This window comes from Aulonocara sp. 'chitande type north' Nkhata Bay, linkage group LG10 (genome assembly GCF_057382095.1).
Source record: "Aulonocara sp. 'chitande type north' Nkhata Bay isolate Kocher_YH1m ecotype deep benthic linkage group LG10, A_spYH_male_GT1.1, whole genome shotgun sequence".
Lineage (NCBI taxonomy): Eukaryota > Metazoa > Chordata > Actinopteri > Cichliformes > Cichlidae > Aulonocara > Aulonocara sp. 'chitande type north' Nkhata Bay.
The window spans coordinates 14,291,350-14,313,881 of record NC_141353.1 but is presented as its reverse complement, the minus strand read 5'-3'; the positions used below and the strand labels follow the sequence as shown (position 1 = coordinate 14,313,881).

The 22,532-nt window shown below is 41.0% G+C and overlaps 1 protein-coding gene across 6 annotated transcripts in view; it reads right to left on the bottom strand.

Moving 5' to 3' along the window:
- Positions 1-21,968, bottom strand: part of mink1 (misshapen-like kinase 1) — a 36,349-nt gene extending 14,381 nt beyond the window's left edge. For 3 of the 6 annotated variants that reach the window (XM_086308422.1, XM_086308424.1, XM_086308425.1), the window contains exons 1-15: positions 20,563-21,968; positions 15,720-15,785; positions 15,114-15,296; positions 14,915-15,025; positions 14,154-14,244; positions 13,930-14,060; positions 13,789-13,843; positions 10,219-10,297; positions 8,814-8,989; positions 8,651-8,720; positions 8,356-8,566; positions 3,877-3,984; positions 3,189-3,275; positions 469-645; positions 211-381 (exon numbers count right to left, since the gene is read on the bottom strand). In XM_086308422.1, the coding sequence (XP_086164548.1) occupies positions 211-381; positions 469-645; positions 3,189-3,275; positions 3,877-3,984; positions 8,356-8,566; positions 8,651-8,720; positions 8,814-8,989; positions 10,219-10,297; positions 13,789-13,843; positions 13,930-14,060; positions 14,154-14,244; positions 14,915-15,025; positions 15,114-15,296; positions 15,720-15,785; positions 20,563-20,619 (1,773 nt within the window). In that variant the 5' untranslated portion in view covers positions 20,620-21,968. The remainder of the gene's footprint in view (positions 1-210; positions 382-468; positions 646-3,188; positions 3,276-3,876; positions 3,985-8,355; positions 8,567-8,650; positions 8,721-8,813; positions 8,990-10,218; positions 10,298-13,788; positions 13,844-13,929; positions 14,061-14,153; positions 14,245-14,914; positions 15,026-15,113; positions 15,297-15,719; positions 15,786-20,562) is intronic. The other 3 variants (XM_086308426.1, XM_086308427.1, XM_086308423.1) reach the window with 2 other exon arrangements.
- Between the last annotated feature and the right edge of the window lie 564 nt (positions 21,969-22,532).

The window sequence follows — 22,532 nt, the reverse complement described above, 5'->3', positions numbered from 1 at the left end:
GAAAAAGGAAGGCAGGCGCAGCGAGGGTGAATGGTCGCATTTGTAGTTCAAGGTGATTTTGAGAGGGAAAAGAAGAAAAAGAAGGCATAAATAAGGTAAGAAAAAATTAAGTTGAAGGCAGCAGAGGAATAAGAAATAGGAAGGTATAAAGCAATTGTATCTGCTCCAATTAAGGGCAGATTATTATTTCAAACTCTCAGAAACACCCACCTTGCCCTGCCCTCCTTGGGGTTCAACAGGCCTTTGCATCGGTGGGGTCTGCGCAGACTGGACCGCTCCTGACTGGCTGATTGAGTCAGAGCGTGACTGGATGGCAGTGTCGGAGACAGTAGTGCAGATTTTGGGTGAGCCCTGTCTGTTGAGCTTACTTCTCTCCTCCACCTGAAATAAGGCGTGCGAGAGGAGAATTTACTCTGTAGTGTTCGCTGCTTTTACTGTCTAATGATTAAAATGCCGGAATGCTGGTACCTCACGGGCCCAAGTCGGTTTGTTGTTGGGCTCCAGGTTTTTGTTGTAGTGGTAAAGCTGAGGTTTCTTGTCTTGCTGCTGTTGTTGCAGAGACACCAGGTAGGCATGTTCCTGTTGCAGCTGTCTCTGCAGCCGCTCAGACTGACGCTGTTCCTCGAGCTGCTTGCGTTTATATTCCTGAGCAGAGAGAAACACTGCACTTAAGACATTGCTTGCCTCAGACTGGACACAAAAGCACAAGTCAAATCTGCAGATTACAGCAGATGCAATGATAATACACCGGACCTGATTTCAACCAGAGACAACACATGTTTAGGGCTTTAACATATCCAAGTGCTCCTATTTCAGTCAATTACCAGCCCACATGAAAATAATATTGATCAGGTCTGTAGCTAAATGCTTTTGTGCCGTATGTTAGACAGTGCAAAAATGAGTCATCTGACTTATTGGTTTTTTATTGAGTTGTAGGCATGGGTCTCTAACCCTTTTGATGGCCAGTGCATTCAGAAGAAAACATGAAATAACAGAGAAAAAGCTTTGGAGGTTAAAATGAGACTTTCTACCATGAATCACCACAACATAGGCTAAACTTCACAGTTTTCTTTCAACCGAGAGTGAGTAACGGAGTCCTTACAGGCAACTGAGCACTAGATTTACAGGCCAGCTGATGCTGCATTGAGTGAGAGCAGTTTTAACCATAATTTTCTTTCATCAAGCGAATTTGCACGGAGAAATATTATAACAATCCTGTTATAATAAAAAAAAAATACTGTCTATATGAACTATTTGTTCAGGAGTTTATCACATAACAAGATAAGGAACCAAAACATCAGAATAAAGGAATTAAACATTCGCAAACTGACAACGTTTTCAGAATCAGCTTGTTTTGGATGACGTGGACAGCAGGAGGTTTCTCTGATTATGTATAGTTGGTAGTGTCATATTTCTCTACATTGATTACTCAAACTGTACTGATCTTCATCTAGGAGATGATTATAGGAAAACGGAGAAAGAACAGAATTTTGTGTTTTTGGCAGTGAAGTTGCAGAGCGCCCTCTGGAGGTCAAATTATGCACATCAACAGTTACAACCACGCTGAACGGTGTTTCTTTCATCTCTTCTTTGCTTTGTTTCATTTTCATTTATTAGCTCTTCTGAATGCCACTTTTTGACAAAAACGCACAAGTCTGTATTTGTGAGAAAAGGCCAAAACCAAAACCTCATCCCACCTGCGAGGCATCATTTGAATGTTTGAAAATAATAAATTTCTTTAAAAGTCCTGATCTTAATCCCGCGGAGGTATTTGGGGCATGTTGAATAAGCTTTTTTTTAAACATATTGATGAAACAAAAATTGCTTTGTAGGAGGTTTGATCCCAAGTTCATTTTCTTGACTGGTTAAATCTAAAGCAGCAACAGAAACAATCTGATGGAGGCTGCTGTCGCTAAAAGAGCCTCTGCCATTCGCTGAGTTCACTTCTTCCTTCCTGATCACTCAGCGCTTTCATGAAAACTTGTACAATTGTGACCGTTTGTGCATTATCACTTTAGTCAGAATATGTTCGTCAATAATTGTATCAACGATCAGACCACATTTTGAATCAACTTTGAAATGTCAAATTCAAAAGGATTCAGTGTTGTTCACATCCGTGTAGCTGTCGATGTGAATACCTTCTTACAATGTAATTTGGCTGACTGGAAACATCCTGCAACTGTCACAGATTTCAAGAAGTTGGGGTTATGACCTTGTGACTAATGGTTTTGGTTAATAGACAGTTTTTTACAACTTTTTTTTAAGGCACTACAGAAACATTCCTACTGGGTTAATGTTCCACCTAGACTTAATTTAAAATAGCAAGAGAGGAATGCTGCTCGCTATTTGACGATGTACTCCAATTGTGAGCTGGAGGTAGGCTTACAGTTACTGAACAAACTGGATGTATTAGAAGTAAATACTGTGATCCACAGAAATTTGGCCTACAAGGCCCATACACCTGAATATTTTGTCTCACTGCACTGTAGGGCAATTACGTGCAGCACACACATAAACGCCCCTTTTATGCCAAACCCAGAGGAAGGATAGCGCACTTGTTTTCAGCCTTGTGCTCTGGTTCCCTGTGAAGACCTACATACCCACAGGAGCTCTGTGCAAGACATGAGAAAGCATTTGAAATTCCCTGACGCCTAAAGTAAATAGGATAGGATTATTTTTCCCACTCTACAAAACAGAAACAAAGGCTTCAGTCTTGATGACAGCAACTCCTACGCTCCACAGGTGCACGCAGAAACAAAGATGCCACGAGTGCAGCGATTCTACCCTTCAGTGTGCGCAAGATATCATTATACAATGAAAACTGCCCCCAAAATCTAGGTCACCGCATGTCTTTTAAATAACACGGAATACTGTGGGAGCTACATCCATATTCTGGAAAATGAACCGCTTATTTACATCAAGGTGCTCCACATGTAGAATCTTACAAACTCAAGCTGAGTTTTTATAGTCTGATTGAGAAAGAAAAAAAACAAAAACATCTCATCTCTGACTTTTATTCCATTTAAAAAGCATCTAAACCCAAACACAAGCAGGCTTGCAACACTGCAGTGTTTGGTTTGGAAAAAAGCTGCCCTCCTTTTCAGACAATATATTATAACCAGGAGATGAATGTGCAAGTCTCTGCAGTTTGAAGAGGAAATGATTAAGGAGTAATAAGGACTAGTTACCATTAACAGCGCTTGCTCCTGAAGCAACTGCTGTTGGAGGATTTCTAACTGCCGCTGCTCCTCTTCTAACTTATGCCTGATAAACTCCTGAGGAAAGGTAACAAGGGAGGAATGATAAACATTGAGGTGATGAAGGAGGAATGAGAGCATGATTGGGGGAGGGGAAAGACCATAGAAGCAGAGTTATGTAATATCAATCCAGTAACAGAAACCATGTGTTGCATGGATTAAAATCAACAATTTTAGTCTCAAAACAGTCACCACCCATGTTAAGAAGCTGCAACAGAGACTAATCATATGACCATTAAAACATACTGTCAGAGACCGTGAGAAGTGTCTAGATTTAAAATGAATGGCAGTAAATGTAAATATTTATCACGACACTGTGACTGATCTAAGGGACCAGACTGATATTTTAAAAAGGGGCTATTTGGCACTAAAAGGTGACTGTGCCATGATGCCAGACTCTTGTTCTACTGGGTAGACTGGAAACAGCATAAGAGGTGCAGAGAGCTCACCCACAGAAAACTCATCTCTGAGTAAATACACTAATTTAGACCCTTGCTGCTATGGCAACCTACTCCTGGAATTTCACCACCAGAGCAACCTGCACAGTGTTGCCGCTGGACACGCCTACACTTCGCTCCGATTGGCCGACTGCAATCCCACTCCTCCTGTGGTTGGTTACCTGCTCCCTCTCTGCCAGCCTCCTATCTTCCTCCCGTCTCATATCGTCAAGTCTCCGATGGGGACCCTTTTCTTGCTGCCTCACCATCTCTCCCTGTTTTCTCTGTTGCTGGGAGAGAAGGGTGACAGGAAAAAGAGTAATGAGCACAGAGGATGTGGCTGCACAGAGAAATTAGCCTACTGTTAAGAAAATTCTCCCCTGCAAAGATATGAGGAGGGTGGGGGTGAGAGCTGCAGAAGTACAGGGCAGAGAAAGGAAGCTGTGAGTCATTCTCACAAACACACACCTAATGCATCCTAATCATCTTTTCAGTGTACTGCTTTGATTCAAACTTGAAGTGACAGTTTTTCCACTTGTGACTGGGGGCGCTTTTTATCTGCCTTTTTCTAAACAGAGACTGAAACACAAAGATTTGTTCTTTGTGGGGAAACGAGAGCCCCCGCGACTTGGCAGTGGCACTAAAACGCACTCGTACACTCAGTCATCGCTGACACTTTATCGGTAAACAAAAGAGGTAAATAAGATAGACAAGGAGGTGAAGAACGCACCCTCGCTGTAGTTATAACCCTGTACCAATGTTGCACAACGATTACAGCAACAACAGCAGTGTAGGTGCGCTAACATGTGCATCAAATCCTACTGAACTCCCCAGAGATTTCACAGATTTCCCCCCCACCCCATCTCTAATTCACTGGGTTATGCAGGCATGTCTTTCAAAGTATTTAGCAACATGCTCAGCCTTTTCATTAATAATGTCTAACATAACATCCTGTCAAATCCTGACTGTGTGTCAGCTTCAAAGGAAGTTCAGATGCCGTGCAACAAAGACAACATTTTCATACAATTTATTGTCTGTAAGCTTTGAAGGGGTGGATATATCAACACTATGTCAGCTACTGTTAGAAGTACAATGCTGTACTTCTAAAAATATACAGTGAAAGACTGTTCAGGGCCGAAACATTGTGAATGAAGGTACTGAAAGAAAATAAAAAGCATAAGAATATTTCATTTCCAGTGATTCAGATCTGGAAATGTGTGGTCATTAATATTTTTTTGCTCTACTGCAAAAACTCCATTCATTCATCCTCTTCCACTCATCACACATAAATGGTTTTCTTACATTATTAAATAACACAAGCGGCCCTCAGTGCTGAGGTAAGGTTAGTGTAGAGCACTCGATCTTGGGTCACTATCACTAATGTAATTGAGCAATCATCGATTCTCAAATTGAGAAGAAAAAAGCATAATGACAATACATTTTGTAAACTCCATCACTTCAGAATACTTTGTTCTAGTCTACAAGGTGACCTGAGCTTAGTTCAGTACTTATAACTAGTTATTTAGTCACGTAGGTTGTGAAATCGAGACAGACAGGTGAGTGTACTGATGTGTCTGTCTCACTGGCCAATTTCAACATCTAAAGTATTTAAACATTGTTACTCTTACATGTGCTTTTGTAAGTCATGCCAGTTACACGGCATGCGCAGACAGCGTGAGGAAGTAAATCTAAAATGCCACTGCCGAAAGCAAACAAACATACTGAAATCAAACTCAAAGCAAGAAAAGGACCAACCAGAGACAGTTATGTGGCTAAAAGAGAAGGACAAGTACGGACAGACAATGAACTACATAGCTTCACTGCTTGAATTAAGATGTGCTGTCATATTGCATAATGTTTTTGTATCATGAGCTGGTAGTAAAACGTGCACATTTCTAATGATCGAAGATCAAGAGTGGAGGCAACTCAAAGTAACATGCTCTTGTTCCATCTCGAACAAAACATGTGTTTGCATTTCATAAATATTATCACCATAATTAATCAAAACTAACAACTCAAATCTGATGATAAGCAGCAAAGCGGTTGTGCAAATGTGGAGTAAACACAATATTAATATCTCAGAAAAGAACGAGCACTTGTAAAAAACACAGGCCTCCTTATCAGTCTTTCCTCGTTCTTATTTAAGGTGGAATCCATTTCAAAGTTCAATTCTCAATCACAGGAAATGATTCTTGTCTCAATTCCCACGACAAGCTGCAGTAAATATTTTACATCATGACTATTTTAAAATTACTGCTTTATTCGCTTTAGATTGTTTCGCTTTAGAAGGCCGTCTTCCTAAAAGAGTGGCGTGCACGAATAAATAAGCTACGAAAAGATAAACATTAATCAAGCTGTGCTATGCAGGAATTCCTGTTATTCCGACTAGTTTTAGTCGTAGTAAAACAGTGAACCCAGATCCAGCAGCCCCCAGTGACAGCTGGGCGAAAATGCCCACCTGCTCTTTTGCTGTAAGACTCATGTTTGTGGGATAAGCATGAAGCTTAAGCTACTAATTAACCAGATTAGCATAATGACTGGCAAATGCTCAAAAACACACCTACCAGGGATTCTGAATGTGCTGTAGCATCTCCTTTTTCTAATCTATACAAAACCTAAAGTGTAGAAGTGACACCAAGCAGTTTCTTTGACTTCATTGGGGTATTTCATTTGATCGTGTTTGTATTTTTTTCTTCAAGTTTTGTTATAGGTTATATTTAATTATTCTTAATGATTTGGCAGCTATGACACAATAATTTCCCAACTTCTGGAACAGATAAAGTCTCAGCTTATTTTAGGGGCAGGTCTGAGCTGTAACTAACCCTCTACAGTCACACGGAGGAACAAGAGCAAATGTTTCACTGTGTACAGATCTTTTTGTTTTTTTAGAGAGGTCAGGCTTTCTGTCCATATGCTAAGTTATGCCAACCTTCCTGTTTTGACACCCAGATTAGCACAGAGATGAGATGGGTATCATTCCAATTCCCACCAACGAAACGAATGAGCATACAGTGGGGCAAAAAAGTATTTAGTCAGCCACCGATTGTGCAAGTTCCACCACCTAAAATGATGACAGAGGTCAGTAATTTGCACCAGAGGTACACTTCAACTGTGAGAGACAGAATGTGAAAAAAAAAATCCATGAATCCACATGGTAGGATTTGTAAAGAATTTATTCGTAAATCAGGGTGGAAAATAAGTATTTGGTCAATAACAAAAATACAACTCAATACTTTGTAACATAACCTTTGTTGGCAATAACAGAGGTCAAACGTTTACTATAGGTCTTTACCAGGTTTGCACACACAGTAGCTGGTATTTTGGCCCATTCCTCCATGCAGATCTTCTCGAGAGCAGTGATGTTTTGGGGCTGTCGCCGAGCAACACGGACTTTCAACTCCCGCCACAGATTTTCTATGGGGTTGAGGTCTGGAGACTGGCTAGGCCACTCCAGGACTTTCAAATGCTTCTTACGGAGCCACTCCTTTGTTGCCCGGGCGGTGTGTTTTGGATCATTGTCATGTTGGAAGACCCAGCCTCGTTTCATCTTCAAAGTTCTCACTGATGGAAGGAGGTTTTGGCTCAAAATCTCACGATACATGGCCCCATTCATTCTGTCCTTAACACGGATCAGTCGTCCTGTCCCCTTGGCAGAAAAACAGCCCCATAGCATGATGTTTCCACCCCCATGCTTCACAGTAGGTATGGTGTTCTTGGGATGCAACTCAGTATTCTTCTTCCTCCAAACACGACGAGTTGAGTTTATACCAAAAAGTTCTACTTTGGTTTCATCTGACCACATGACATTCTCCCAATCCTCTGCTGTATCATCCATGTGCTCTCTGGCAAACTTCAGACGGGCCTGGACATGCACTGGCTTCAGCAGCGGAACACGTCTGGCACTGCGGGATTTGATTCCCTGCCGTTGTAGTGTGTTACTGATGGTGACCTTTGTTACTTTGGTCCCAGCTCTCTGCAGGTCATTCACCAGGTCCCCCCGTGTGGTTCTGGGATCTTTGCTCACCGTTCTCATGATCATTGTGACCCCACGGGATGAGATCTTGCGTGGAGCCCCAGATCGAGGGAGATTATCAGTGGTCTTGTATGTCTTCCATTTTCTGATGATTGCTCCCACAGTTGATTTTTTCACACCAAGCTGCTTGCCTATTGTAGATTCACTCTTCCCAGTCTGGTGCAGGTCTACAATACTTTTCCTGGTGTCCTTCGAAAGCTCTTTGGTCTTGGCCATGGCGGAGTTTGGAGTCTGACTGTTTGAGGCTGTGGACAGGTGTCTTTTATACAGATGATGAGTTCAAACAGGTGCCATTCATACAGGTAACGAGTGGGGGACAGAAAAGCGTCTTACAGAAGACGTTACAGGTCTGTGAGAGCCAGAGATTTTCCTTGTTTGAGGTGACCAAATACTTATTTTCCACCCTGATTTACGAATAAATTCTTTACAAATCCTACCATGTGAATTCATGGATTTTTTTTTCACATTCTGTCTCTCACAGTTGAAGTGTACCTCTGGTGCAAATTACTGACCTCTGTCATCATTTTAAGTGGGGGAACTTGCACAATCGGTGGCTGACTAAATACTTTTTTGCCCCACTGTATATCTCTTAATGTTAGAGTCTTCCTTTCAAAAGGTTGAATTTTACCTCTTCAAGTCTGCGACGCTGTTCCTTCTGTTCTTCGATGCGTTTCTGTCGGTCATGCAACAGTTGCCTCTTGTGCTCCTCGGGGTCCCGGCGCTGAGCTGCCAGTTGGGCCTGCTGCCTCTTGTGAGCCTCTGAGCGCTCTTTGTTCTCCTGCTGCAGACGCTGGAAGTCCCGCCGCAAGGTGGACTCACCCGGCACATTGAGGATTGAACTGAAGACCAAAAATCAAGATATGAGTGAAAAGAGAAACTCAAACAAGTCAATAAGTATCCTTTGACAGAAATGCTAAAATTACCTTGACTCTCTGTCATCTCCACGATTGTCCTCCTCTTCATCACTACCACTGTACTCGTACTCTGTTTCTTCTGTAAGGAAAAATAAATTCAAGTCACTCTAATGTGAATTTTTTTGCTGACTGTCTGTGAACACTCTACAAAGCTGGTGCTACACTTGCTTACCCTTCTCTCCTCTTTTTTTGCGTGTACGGTCAATATGGTCTTTGAGTTGAATTCGGACCTGGCGTTCAGTGGGCTGATCCCTGATGAAGGAATGCTTGAGCAGCTGCTCCGTGGATGGCCGGCTGGGATATGTCTTTACAAGGCAGCTCTCTATAAAGTCAATAAATTTCTTGGACCTGGCAGGATGAGGAAGGTTAGAAGATAAGAAAACTTGAGCAGGAGGCAAGCTGATAGTTGGACAAGTACTGCACAGAATACAGATTCAACAACAATGAGACATTGAAGAGGATCTTTTCACATATAGCGGGGTAGGAATAATCTTTATCAGTATTTGAGAAATAAAAGACCTTTTTAGAAATGTTCCTCTGTTAGTCAAATGTGAACTAAGTTGTTAAGTTTTGCGGTTAATGCTAGCACCATTGTGTGACTATTGCCTTTTCAAAAATTACTTTCACTGATGGGGGGGCTAGTCGCTGTGATTAACCAGTTAAAAAAAGAAAAAGAAAAAAAGGACATAAACAAACAATGTGATTAACGATTGTTTGTTTCATTAAAATAGGACCATAAACCACATGATCACTGTTGAATAATGCAATGCAGCACAGTATAGTAACTGTGTAATTACTGGTATGTGCATCAGGTCATTAATGTCCATTGTATTCAACTGATCATGCACCTGGCTCCGTCCCCTACTTTTTTTTTTTTTTTTTTTTTTTAAACACTCATGTATTGGTAGAACATTGGCAGCAGCTTTATTTTTTCCATGACAATTATAAAAACTGTGGAAGAAACATTGCATTTTTAATCCTGCGTGAGCAAAAGTAGATCCACTACTAAGTGGGTCCATTAACGACTAGCAGGAAAAGTAGCGGGTAGGAGAAAACATGACAAATTAGTTTAAATGCTTGCAAGCAATCAAATCTGGCTCATAAGGAGAACAAGTGCGCGACCTTTAATGCTTTGAAATGTGAGGGAGATTCAGCTATTGCAAATGCACCCAATTTATCTTGATGCACAAGATTTTGGAAACTAGACACCGTCCTTCAATTTCTTGTACCATCCACACGTTTCCATTCACATACAGCAGTAACCTGATACGCCAAGTGACTACACTACTACATCAGATGTAAACCGTGCCCTCCTGCACTGACCTACTTCTTTGCCATCACAATAGACTACGCTTATTTGTTGACTGTAGTTCATAAGTTATTGAATTATTATTTCAATTTAATGCAAAGTGATAACAATTACAAAGCCTGCAGTGAGGCAGTATGTTACCAGTTTATTACACAGAGGGAAATATGCTAGAACATTGTTTACTGAATGCACAATCCAACACACGCTAAGAAAAAAAGAGGCTTTTCAAACACTTTGATATAAGGCACTGGTAAGGCTGATAACTCACCACTTCTTCGATTTAAGTTTTGGAGGGGGGTTCCTGGGGATCAGGAAGAGGGCTCTCATTGGGTGCATGTCACACAAGGCTAAAGAAATAAAGGAGATTACTGGGGTTAAATCTTTCCGTCCATGCTGTGAGTCGATTTACAAAACAAAGAGCACATCAGAATGAGGGTAATGTTAGAGTATCATCCACTTCCACATGTGGCAGTTTGTGAATAACACATGCCACCATTATACATGTTTTCTGCATCCTCAAACATGGTTACAGCTGCTGTTATCCAATCGTTCCCAGTGCCTCAGGCTTATTGTTACACTGAATGTAAGAACAAGGACTGTGAGTCATTGTGTTCCCAGCGTAGGTAGGTAGCTAAACCTGACTGGTTAGCTTTAGACTTTCACAGTAAATAGGCTTTTGTAACACAGTCTTTAGGACATATCCAACGTGACTGAGGCAGGAAAGAGGAAATTTTCATTTCAGCATTTTAAAGTATGCACGAACCACAGGAATCACAGTGAGAACATGCTCCATATAACATGCACTAAAGAAATGGCTCACCCACTGACACGATGTTGGCACTTTTCTAAAAATTCCCGGGAGTAGAAATTATTTTGTGCAAACGGTTACCTGCCGCTGTCCCTTTCAGTGTTTTACTACAGACAGTCCAAAAGCTCAACACTCAAACAATTACCTTTAGGAGGTAAAAAAAAAAAAAAGCTAAAGATGAGCAAGGAGTGAGCATACTGTGCAACCAATGCTTTGATTCACCCTGCAAGGATCGTGAGCACATTACTAGAACCAGCACAATAAAGCTATCCCAGTGAAACTGTGACAAATATCATACAGAATCCTCGCCAACCCTGCTGATGATGGATGAATTCCCAGTAAATTTAGGTCATGTGATCAGTACAGAAATAAAAATACCAAGTGCAGATATTTAACTACTACTGTGACTATTTAACCTAATTAAGAATAATGTTTACTTGGAAGAATATTGATTACGGTAATAAAGAGCAAATTCAACATTCAGAACTAATAACTGACTATAATGCCCATCATGTTGTTATAGAATATAACAAAGAGAGCCAAGGCCAGTGTGGGCTTTAGCATAGTTATTATGCTTTTATTACACTTTTAAGCAGGTGTTAACAGATTCATAAAACCTGTCTTGCATTTAGGATTGGCAATATTATATTTAAAAAAAAACATATATATTAAATTGACACCAATTATACTAATCAATACTCAAAATTACTATTACATACTCATTTGTATTGCTATAAATAGTGCCATCGTTGCCTCCTCCAGTCGACACAAAACTTCACACAGCACTGCTGCAGACAGGCAGGCACACAGCCCCTCCTCTCACTAACAGCTAAAGTAGCTGACGCTCACAGCACCAAACAACATTTCAGGAGGAATATCGAGCGGTCGGGAAAGGTCCCGTTTCAACAACACTGAAGTTTTAAACAGTTATAATTGTTAACCTACTTAATCTCTATTTGATATACAACACACACGCACAGTTATGTTGTTCCTGTATTTTTTTTTTTACACTATAGCAGACAACTTAATCAGTGTTATTGATCTTATCATTTGCATTGTTTTAACCTCCATTAAAAGAAATGCTTCTTCTATCTGTATGCATTTTTCTGGGTATCAGTACTGAGTTTGAAATTCTAATATTTTGACAATATACGCCAACTATACAAACTATACTTTATAATATAAATAAAAATCAACTGACAAATGGTTTCAGCATTACTATCAAAAGCAACCATTTTTAAAAATAGAGGCTAGCTGATCGCTTTATTAGTGGCAACCAAACTTCAGTTATCACCCTGATACAGTCAGTACATGCTAGGGCTGGGCGATATGACCCAAAATTCATATCTCGATATTTTTTAGCTGGATGGCGATATAAGATATATATCTCGATTTTTTTTTTTTTAAGCCATAAGTTAAGAACAAAAAGAGAGTTCTTAGTCACACTGTGTCCCAGATGTCACACGGGCACTTTTATTTACATACAGCGTAGATATTACTCAAAAATAAATTATCAGCATATATTAAATAATCATGGTCCATAAATAAAAGAAAACAATGTTGTTTTTGTGCATAACAAAAAGCTCACAATTGTGCAGTCAAAATGTAAACTAATAGACGCTGAGCATAATAACAAAGAGACAGATTTCACAGCTGCACCACGTCTCTGAACAGGTGCCATTTGTGGTCCTTATACACACACACAGTACGTATCACTCCGCGAGGCTCCTCCTCTGTAGCCGTAATTCTCCGACAATCCATCAAGCGGTGCAGCTCCGTAGCTTAGCAAAGTCATATTAAAACATTTTTTGACAGATTGCTGAGCGCTGTGTACCACATAAAATCGGTTCGCGGTCAGTAAGCACAACCAGAATTCATACATAAGGCGCACTGTCGATTTTTGAGAAAAGGAAAGGATTTTAGGCCGTGCAGCCCCTCTGGGCTGCATGTCGTTAGCGCGGTTAGCTCGCTAACACGTTGACGCCATCCAGCCCCACGCACGGTAACTCGCTAACGGAGATTTTCCGCTTTCATCTTGTCATTGCCTGCAGGTGAAGCTATGGGGGAGTTGTGTTCAGTGCAGGAGAGGCGAGGCCGAGTAACGTTGCGTAGAGACAAAAGTGGACGAAAGAGAGGCAAACCTGCGGCTCCACAAGTATAATTATAACGTAACATAGACTATATCGATATAAACGATATTGTCACATCTTATATCTCGTATGAAAATATATCGATATTTTTTAAAAACTCGATATATCGCCCAGCCCTAGTACATGCTGCATAATTTATCACGGTACAACACTATCTTGACAGTTGGTCTGTGTGCCGCGTGTCATTCACAGCAGCAACATCATGATCTGCAGGAGCTTTCTGAACTTTCAGAATGGTCTAAAGGGACAGCAGTGGCTCTACTCTGAAAATAGAAATTTTGTTCATCTCAAAGAAGGAACTACTGCACTCGTGATGTCAACGTTTCACTAAAGGGTTCAAGTTTACACACCAGTTTTCTGTAGACTTCATACTGAATGGTGTCACAAAACCACACCAGCCAGTGAATGACTCGAGTCTTCTACTCTAAAACTCTGCACATATATCAGTTTAAAAACAACCACCCACTTATCAAATGTAGGAGCGCACTAGGCACTACAAGCTACTCGTGTTGAGCTACTGTTCGACACCTTCTTTACCAAACTTTTTAGCTGCTACTCTTCAGTGAGATTTTTTCTTTGATTCTTTGCATTTAACACCAAATTTCCATGCAGACAAACCTCCCTGCTAAGCAGACCGGAGAGATCTGTACAAGCAGCCTCCACAAGCCAACTGGCAGCTCACCATTTCACTACCTTGATTACAGTGAGTCAGCCGTCCATCTGAAGATACAGACAACAGGGCTGCATATGCAAGACAGGCTCATTCATGACGTCTTGCAGAAAGGGCTTTGAAATTATGAGTTATCTGTTGCTATGTTAATATGCACTATTTAGCAAAAACTGGTTCAAAAAAGTGTGCAAAGGTTACAAAGACACTTACGAGGAGCTCCTTCGGCCATCTCAATAGCTGTGATTCCCAAGGACCAAATATCACTCTGCAAAATACACAGGGGCCCAGGGTCAGCCTTGCACTTTGTTCATACAACATACTGCACATAAACAAAACTGTGGCTGGTGTTACCCTGTAGTCATAGGTGGAGTCAGGATTCTCATCGCAGGCAATGACCTCAGGTGCCATCCAGTACGGTGTGCCAATAAAGGTATTTCTTCGCCCAACTGTCCTGTCCAACTGGGCGCTGACCCCAAAATCGACTGAAAGTGACATAAAGAAACGAGAAATAAGAGACAGAAAAGGGTCCGAGACTGGGTCTGCTTTAGTAATGCACACTATCAAAACTAACATACCCAGTTTGACCTCTGCATTCTCTGTTAGCAGAACGTTCTGGCCCTTGATGTCTCTGTGGATAACTTTATGGGCATGGAGGTGAGACAGACCCTGTTCATATAAAAACAAGACAAAAAAAAAGATCAGTATGTAACAAGCTCTGCTGCACACACGTTAGTGGCAAAACAGCAAGTGTGTGTGTGTGTGTGTGTGTGTGTGTGTGTGTGTGTGTGTGTGTGTGTGTGTGTGTGTGTGTGTCTCAGCCTGGCAAAATGTGGCCTTGTAGATACCTGCTCTGACAAGCACTAACACAATAGCAGCGTTGAGCAGTTTAATCGGCTTTCTGCGTTATCCACACATCTTTGGGCTGCTCTTAAAAACATGATAGCATCACAAATGTGCAAAATTACAGTCACACATGAGGCTTAACAGTTGGATTTGAGGTTGTGAAATGGTGTAGTACAACCCTGCGTACTGTATAAAAGCTGTAATTAGTAGCATTCACCTGCCCTGCTACCACAGCTGGCTTTGTTTTCACCTTGACTTTGCCTACGTGTGTGCCTTATCTTGACAAAAAAATCTGGTCAGGGAGGAATGTACTTCTGTGGGAACCAGCGCATAGGTGACTTTCCCAAGTGTTTATTGGTCCATCTGTCTCTGGACAGACTTTGACACTACAAAGTGACAACTGTGCACATGACAAAACTTCACTAGTATGTGGAGGAATGTGGTCTGTCAACCCTTTGGCATTGTGGCTAAACATGGCTTCTTGATTTCTCACCCTTAGGATCTCTCTGCAGATGTAAGCAATCCAGTCCTCCTTTAGAGAGCTGCCCTTAGTGTTTTTCACCAGGTCGGTCACTGACCCCGCCCCACAAAACTCCATCACCAGCTATGAGGAAACAAACACATCTCACTTAGAACAATTAATGAGGCTTGCAACCATTAAACCATCAGCCCAGACACAGTGGCAGACAGACCCAAAGCTGGTCGTCGTGTCCCGGCGGACTCTTCTTGACAAAGGCACCGTAGTATGTGGCTATGTTGCGGTGATGGCTGTATTTTTTCAGCATGTTTATTTCAGCTTTGATCTCCTCTTCTTCCTCCTCTGTAACATCCATCACCTTGATGGCAGCCAGCTGGCCCGTCTTCACGTGACGTCCCTGAACAAAAAGCAAGTTGAATCATTCTAACACTAATCAGTAATATTTAAAGTGAATCTTAGATTCTATCTCTCTGGAACTCTTTGAATTTGGTCCATTAAGTGTGGCTAATTGCTTCTTCACATCATTTTCCTGTTCTTAATTTACATTTCCTTTTACTAGAGTGCCTTATCTTCCCGTCACTGCCACTTGAAATTTAACAGCCTGATAGCTGAAATTTTCACTGACATGACAGTGGACTAAATCTGCTTTAATCTAAGAAGTTAATGTACAGAACGTTTAAAGAACAGACACTGAAGGAGGCTGTGCAGCAACAATCCAAAATGCTCACTCAATGCACAAGTGATAATTCAGGCACTGAATTTTTTATTCTCCATTAGAATTCGTGCATTACTCATATGTCACAAGGGCATCATGGCTCACCTTGTATACCTGTCCATATGTGCCATTGCCAACGACCTCGACCAGCTCGAAGATTCCTGCTGGATCCTAGTAAAGAGAGCAGCAGTTTAAAATGACTTACAGTAGACAGGCAGAGCAATTAAGATACATCATTTAATCCACATCAGCTTGACATACTAAAGACAAACAAAGCATTTCAACAAAAACAAACCTAATTCACTTTTCTTTTTCAACATTTGGGAAAAGGCAAAATTAAAATGACTGCACTCAAAGCTCACCACATTTATTTTTGTTTTTAAGTGGGTGATACTTGCTTTGTTCTTCTTTGAATCCTCCACATTTACACTTCAATGCTGACCCCAAGTGCAGGTTGTATTTCATGTTGCTGCACTCATATTTCTTGGGTAAAGACTAACCCTTAAATACTAGCACCCTGCTAAACCTCACCTGTTCTTGAAACAGCTGCAATCAACCAGCGGTTATATTAGCACAAAGGCTAAATTAGCACGAGACTGAAAACAAAACAATGCTGAGGCCCCGCTGAAGACAAAGAAAGATCTGTGTAGTTTTTTTTTATGACTGCAATTTCAGAAGTTGTGTACTATCATTAGATGTAAGCGTAGCTACAGATCTATACCCCTTAAGAACAGTGTCATAAAACCACATAAAGCACATGGGCTTGTGCAGAACAGAGACCACAGACAAAAACAAATAACAGCAATCCCAGTGGCTTCTACTGTGTACACCAGAGACAATATCACAATTACATATTTCCATACAAATGATCTAAACTCAGTGTTCTCTGCCACCCACAAAACTTTACACGGAGGAAGCAGACACTCAGAGACACTAAATATTGATACTAGATTAGATATACAAAGACAGATTCTGACAATACTGACATAAAACTTTTGCCTTTTTTCTTCATCTGTTCATTCTGTGTTTCAGTACCACGAACACATATTTCACTGACACTAATAATGAGTAGGTTGCTTTGACTCAATTATGCAACCCCCTCCCCCCCAAGAGACAAGGGAAATGACAAGCAGTTCCACTTTCATGCAATTTCAATATGGCTTTAAGAAGATGTGTGGGTGGTGAGACTGCTGCTTTGGGTTTAGATTGTACACCATGACCTATCCTGCTTTCATCCATTTCCAATGATGGGGTTTTTACGCCTTCAACAGGGAGGAGAAGATTTTCCTTTAGGACAAGGAATTACGATAAAGAACAGCATGATTGGGAAAACTTGGCAGTATATCGGGGAAGTGACCAAAGATTCAATACACATGGTTATATGATGAGATAAACATGTTAAGTATAGAGGACAGAAAAGTGGGGAAATGGTAACGCAAAACAGGAGGGGAGGCAACAATGTAACGATAGAGTGGGTGGCGAGGCAGAGACGGCATCTTCGCCCACGTAAGCACAGAGTGGGATGAGAGGAAAGATATGATGGAAGGGGAAGGATACAGTGATGTTCAAAGAGTAGCACCACCAGCAAAAAGTCAATTAAAGTGTCAGCAGTGAACGCCAAACAAGCAAGGTGTCAGTAAAACTAGGCTAGAAGGGGGAGGTTGTAACCATGTGGCTGTACCCATGTACAAGGAGGGGAACCTCAGTGACTAACGCACATAATTGAGCCAAATAGTCAAGATGGTAAGCTAGGTTTAACAGTATGCACTGTAAAATATAGTGGTGATGGTTAAAGAGGAAGGAAAACCCATTTCCTGCAATGTCAACACCGCTAAGAGGGGATGTCTTTTAAGAAAAGAAAAAGATGTGGTTACAGACCTGCAGCAATCATCAAAATCAAAACTCATCGCGTGCCTTCAGCGATTAGAATCAGGGAACAATTTTATTGTGTTATTACAATTTAATAACACATCAAATGTGTGTAAAATAAGAATAACAAAAATTACAGGAAATGGCTATAGATTTGTTTTAACCTTTTCAGAAAGTGCAAATCAAGCATTCCAGAGCTTTCATTAATATTACAGCTATTTTCCTCCTTTGCATTTTCACCTAACTGACAATTGAGTATTGCATGGCTTATTTTAATTTAGTCTATTGTTGTATTGTTATTGTTCTAAAGTCTATTCTTCATTTTTGGGAAGCACACTGTAACATTGGGTTCGATAAATCCTATACAAATAAACTTTATTATTGTCATTGTTGTTGGTGGCTAAGGTGATTGACTTTTTGACTGTAGCAATGTAACAAAATACCTCAATTTCATTTGCAATTTCTACATATTGGCTAGTGGCTGCTGCTCAGGAGGCTGAGCAGGTCATCTACTAAGAGGAAGGTTGGTGGTTTGATTCTTGGCTGCTCCAGTCCGCATGCCAAATCGGGGTTAGCATCTTGGCTAAGGCACAAGTTCCGCTCCAATGCATCCAGCAGAGTGTGAGTGTTGGATAGAAAACACTTAAAAAACATAGAATAAAGTGTTTGTATGAATTTGTGTGAATGTTGGCAAGCGGTATAAATTGCTTTGAGTGCTCAGGCAGAGTAGAAAAGCCCTACATAAGAACCAGTCCATTGGCAATGTAAGTGTTTCTGCATAAATAATTTGTTGATGCCTGTTTGCAGTGAACTGTTGTTATGTAATGCTGGGCCTCTTCTGTACTGTGTAGCAAATTTCTGGAAAAATGCTGTGATTGAGCCACTGATTTTTTTTTAAAGCCCATTTAATAATTTCAAACGCTTTTTTTTTTTAATCTAAGAGTGAGGTCCCCTTTTGTTTGCGCAGATGTGGATGACGCAGTTCACTGTCCTGCCAACAGTTATCACGTTTTTCAAGGAGTGATGGTAAAACCAGAGATATGCTGTAATGCGAGGCAGGTAACAAGGAGAATGCTAGCCAGTAAAAAACTGACGCAAAAATATTGAATTAAACATACCCTGAAAAACCTTTATTGGGGAGGAAAACACGACTGTTAAAGCTCAAGAATAAATAAACATGCTGTCATAATCTGACGCATACGTCTATGTTTTTGTGATTGTATGCATCTACTTTTGTTTTTTGTTGTGAGTTTTATACAATAAGTGGTACTTAATGTCTGTTCAGTATGTTACATGGCTCTGTTAATGTTGATCAGTGCTATCAACCTGCCATGGATTGCAGAGGAAAATTAGCTTATACAGCTAAATCTGGCATATTTACATTAAATGGCTCTCACGCTCATGTTTACAATAGTGCAATGTCCCTTTTGGATAAATTTAAATATATGAGTGATGGTGAGTTACAGTGACAGTAAACAAAATATCTGTTTACAATAAAATTTTAAACTGTCATTTGAGAAAACTACAAAAACAATTCGACACTTATTTATTCTGGTGGCTTATCATGTAGATTTTGGTGGTGAAACTTCTAAGATGTGAAAAACAATTAGGTAAATTAATATTATTTTCCCTGTTTAAACACACCAGTAACTTAACCTTAGCAAAATAAATGACTAGTCATTGACCTGCTTAATCACTATTATCTAGTGCAGCATTAAGTATAAATTCTCTAAGACGCATCTTTACTGGTTCTGTTTCACTCATTAATCAATAGTAGCAGAGCTGTCATGTAACAATTTGGGGTCAGTGTATTGCCCAAGGAAACGTAGCACGGGATCAAACAACCTACCCTGCATTTAATGGACAACCTGCTCTATCACCTGAGCCACAGCCATCACACGGTCAGTTTTCTTCAGTGGAATACCCAGCCATAGATAGAATCACAAACAAACTACTATTTATTTCCACATCTCAGCTGTGGTGGGCAACAAATCCTGGGTCATTTTTTGCACCTACCCAACTGTTCTTATAAGCAAACTGCTACTTAAATTACTAGATCCACCATTTAAATACACAATAAATTATTACTAAATGAAGTGCAAGATTAAATAATTACTACAATTTTTAGAAACTAGGTCACATCTGCCTGTGTTGTTAGTGAAGGCTTAGGTGAAATTTCCAGGTGAAACCTCAGAAGAAGGTCAGGGAAACAGGACAAACCTGCCCAAACAATCAGTATTTGGGTAAAATATCCTGATCTGTTTAGCCCCAATACCATGTGAGAGCTACACTGAAATACTAGAAATTCTTCATCTTTTTCAGAGGGAATCCTATGAAACTATGAATCTTACTTTGTCAAGAAAATGATGGTATTACTTTAAACATAGTTTGAATTGGAGTTATTGGGTAGCCTTTTGATCACTTTAACTGTAGATGGGGATTCAACAGTCAGTCAAACATTATCAAAATGTTAAAAGGGATGTGACAGATTTCTTGACTCTCGAAGAGTTTCTAATGTTGCAGAAGTTAGGATTTTCAAACTGGGGACTTTAATGGGACACCAGTTAAAATACAAAAGGAACAAACACCAGGTCTAATTTCTTCACGAACAGTCTGATATGTTACATTATATCAACAATATTACAATATTAGAATGTTATCAGAACGACACAGATGTGCCTTTTTCTTATGGAGTCATAAACCTCCATAAAAAAAATACCACCAGAAGACAAAATGTTCTCTAAATAAACCAGCCTTCCCATTACATGATGTAATCACACAGTGGCCCAGTGTTTATAGATACTGGTGCTTATTTTCCTCCCAAACCAACAAATTAACATTGTCAGGGCAGGGTAAGGTGGTCCTTTAAGGGAGAAATCCCAACATATACTTGGAGGATTTGTGTACAGACTGTACTGCTATAACGCAGGCCGATTGATGTTTATCCCACCTTAACTTTTTCGCGTGGGTGTTCAATGGTCGTGCTTGTGTCTGAGGCGAACTGGCATATGACATAATATCTAATGAGTCCGTCTGCCATCATTTTACAATTCACTTATCTGGTAATAACAATACTCACCCTCAGAGCTGCGAGGTCTATGTCATCCAGGCTTCTTGTGGGGGCGTTTTCAGACATAGCTGGCGAAACTTATCACGCTGGCTAATAAGTTAGCCACTAATTTGACAAGAAGTGCTTAAGGGGGATTTAAGCGGCCGATCACGCGAGGTTATAACGGCCTAAACCCAGGGGAAATACAGCAAAGTGGCGGTCCAACACGCAGGAGCTGTAGCACTTAGATTAGCAAATGCATCGCAGAGAGCGGACAGACGCACCCAGCTGGCTAGCTCACGTCAACTCTGACCGAAAGCTGTAAATGTTATTCGCACTTGTTTTACATTAATGCCGCCTGCGGCAGCTAATCAAATCGCATGCAACTTAAAAAGTAGGATTTTTTTTAGACAGGCTGTCAACGTTGCTGTTAGCCGCCCATTTGATATCGATCTAACAACTGGCAGGTTTCAAATGCAGAGCACCTCCGCTGTTGATGAACACCATGCTGCGTTCATTTTGACAAGACGCCGCTTCTCCCCTGCTCTCCAACATCCCAGCTAATCTCACATATGATACACCGATGCGTGTCACCGAGGGGGGAGAAGAAGAAGAAAAACAACTACCAGACAGGTGTTGTGTGCTACTGAAACATTCCTACTTACACTGATAAAGTATGCTATTTTTTTTTATTATTATTTACGGTTTAGCAGCGCAGTGATTGTTTTACTAAGAACGCAACGTCTGATGTGATGGCGTCCCCGGGTCCGTCCGCACCGCACCAGAACCGACCGTCAGGCTCTCACTGCTGGCCTTAAACCTCCCGGGATTTTGTCACAGATTAGGAGCGTGGGGAGGAAAAAATGGAAAAAAGGGCCTCGTTTCAAATGCGATTCCCTGCGGCTGCAGTTGTCAAACTTGTTAACGCGAGTTAAATTCGCACCCCCGGGTTTCGTCCAGAGCGCACAAATAATCCGAATACCGAGTCAGGTGTGTGCGGTTAATCTAACGTTTAACTGGCCGGCTGGCTAACGCAGCTAGGCTAGCGAGCTAAATTGTCTTTTCCAGAATAAACTTTCCCTTTCCTTCTTCATCCATTTTCTGTGTTGACAGTCGCGCCTAGCACTGCCAACCTTCCGGGGGAAAACACGGGCAGACGAGCAGGCACTGTGTTATCGGCAGCCACCGTAATACTTGTAAGCCTGAGCACTCGACGCTTCAAAGTTGAGCGCTGCCGTCGATCTCCGGCGTCCAGATTTTATGAACTTGCAGTCATAGTCCGCCACTGCTAGAATCGGTGCAGTTTCTAACTGCGGTATAGCCGCCAAACTTGTTATTTCGCCATGTTTTGCTTCCCAAGTCCACTCCTCCCTTCCACTCGCAGCCTAGATGTAGTCTTGTTGGGTTTGTACTGACGATTGGCTGCACGCAACACTCCTGAAGTGTTTTCTCTTCTCGACTGGCTACGGTGCTTCATCAGGGACAAATTACCCGAAATTACAGTGGACTTCAGCCTACGCAGCTGCCTCTGTCTTGTTTGAGCTGCACAGCTAAGATCATCCCTAGGCATACCTGTCCTGCTCTGGCCTTCTGGGTCACTGGATACACGTTTAAGGCTAAAATACTGCTGAATAAACAATGCAGATTTTGGTAATAAGTGCCACATCTAACAAATATTCTCCTCGTCTTGGTTTTATGTGTGCGTCATCCAGCAGATTGGAGATTGTTATAGTCAGTTTTCCATTAGAGCAAGCTCACCTTTATAGTGCTTGTCAATACTGCATGAATCAGTTCCAAAGCTTTTCCAGATAAGCACCTGACTGTTATTAAAAGAAGAAGAAGAAAAAAAACAGACTGTATGGCAATAACCTGAACAATGCATTAGTCATTTAGTGAACATTAAGCTTTCATGCCACGAATACCAGTTTCCTGTGTAAAGCACATGCTCTCTCTTAGAGTAACTATTTGCTTAAAGGATATCCAGCTAACAAAGGATATTG